A 1,718-nucleotide genomic window follows, 5' to 3' on the forward strand; every position below is an offset into this window, starting at 1 on the left:
GCCCGGAGCTGCAAATGGACGCAAATGGCATCCATTGCTTCCCCCCCTCCATTCAGATAGGTTGCTGGGGGGCTTTTAAGCTAATATTCCCATTTCTCCTTATAACTATTCTCTTTAAAGTATTGTTATTTATCCTCTTGTTTTTGTAGATTCTTTTTGAAGTATTCTTATTTCTTGTTGTTGTGCGCTTTATGTCTGTTAACTTGGTTTTTTTGTTTCCCCTTTTCAGCTTCCCGTTCTCCCGGAACAGCAATGCGCGGTGAGGGTCGGCTCCTCGTCCCGTGCAGCCCAGCAGCATCTCCCTCCAGCAGTCAGATGGGAGGGGACCTCGGGCACGGAGGCAAGTTGGAAGATCCGAGCGGTAACGCGGGATGCCAGTGGGTTATCGAGTCACAGAACCACGAGGCTGGGAAGGACCTGCAGCATCCTCCAGTCCCCATTGGCCGCGCTAAGCACCACCCCGCAGCTCGCAGCTCCTCACCCCGCCTCCTGCCCGCTGCCAGGCGCCTCCCTGTGCGCCATTCCGGCACCTCTGCGCCAAAAAAGCTCCTCCTCTGTTCGACCCCAACCTCTGCGACGACGCGAGGCCGCTTCCTCCGCTCCTGGTCGTCGCTGGGAGCAGAGCCCGAACCCCTCCTGCTCGCAGCCTCCCCTCAGGGAGCCGCAGGGCGCGCTCAGGTCTCCCCTGAGCCTCCAGCTGAACAACCCCGGCTCCCCAAGCGGCCCCGTCGCGCTGCAGCCCCCCGACGGCATCGCTGCCCTTCCCTGCGCCTCGATGTCTTCTTGTTTCGTCCTGAGGGCTCCAACCCAAACCCCGGCTCCCGCTCCTCCCCGCAGCACGGGGTGACGACGGCCCAAGTGCAGCGCCGAGCCTCCGGCCTCAGCCCTTCCTTCAGCCCGGCTCATCCAGGCTCCCCGCAGGGCCTCCGCCCCCGATTTGCTGCGCTCGCTGCCCTCCTCCGCCTGATGCAGGACGCCGTTCAACCGCACGAGGCCCAGCAGCGCCCCCCTGGGCTCCCCTCGGTACGAGCCCCCAGCCGGATCGGCTCCGTGGAGCTGGGCACCAAAACGGGCGCCCCGTCCCCACGAAACCCCGTGAACCCACCCCAAAAAACGCTCCGAACCCCGCAGCCCCCCACGAAATCCCGCAACCCCCCTGCAAATCCCATGAAATCCCCCTCCAAAAAAAAACAAGAAACCCCACGAAATCCCATGAAACGCCCCCAAAACGTCACGAGATCCCACAAAACCCCAAGAAATCCCATGAGATCCTTCCAAATCCCATCAAATCCCCCCCAAAGCCCCACTGAACGCCGTCTGACGCCGTAACGCCTTTATTGGGGCTGGGGTCCGCGCGGCCGCAGTGCGAAGTCGCAGCTCTGCCCGCTCATGGCGTAGAAAACGTTGGCGGAGGGCGGCAGGAGGAGCTCTGTGGGAAAGGGGGGGGAATTTGGGGTGAAATTGGGGGATTTTGGGACCACTTGGGGTCTTCCGGGAGATTTTGAGGGGGGTTGGGGATCCTGGGGGGAGGATTTGGGGTCTTGTGGGGGAAGTCATCGGCGGAGGGCAGCAGGCGGAGCTCTGCAGGGATGGCAGGCGGTCATTGGGGCCGGTCTGGGGGGTTTTGAGACCCTTTGGGGGATTTGGGGCTCTTTTGGGGACTTGGGGGCCTGTTTTTGGGTATCGTTATAGGAGGCGTTCTGGGGGTTATTATGGGG

General features: G+C 61.6%; 1 protein-coding gene across 1 annotated transcript; it reads left to right on the forward strand.

Annotated features, from left to right (window-relative positions):
• Nucleotides 1-6: 6 nt before the first annotated feature.
• Nucleotides 7-1,095, forward strand: LOC122192030 (translation initiation factor IF-2-like; the record flags this gene model as incomplete). The annotated part of the gene is made up of 2 exons (XM_042892460.1): nt 7-60; nt 230-1,095. Coding segments are annotated over exons 1-2 (912 nt in total), but the record flags the coding sequence as incomplete, so codon positions are not given.
• Between the last annotated feature and the right edge of the window lie 623 nt (nt 1,096-1,718).

This window comes from Lagopus leucura, unplaced genomic scaffold, assembly GCF_019238085.1.
Source record: "Lagopus leucura isolate 7727_CA_CO unplaced genomic scaffold, USGS_WTPT01 32135-0_obj-0_obj, whole genome shotgun sequence".
Taxonomy (NCBI): domain Eukaryota; kingdom Metazoa; phylum Chordata; class Aves; order Galliformes; family Phasianidae; genus Lagopus; species Lagopus leucura.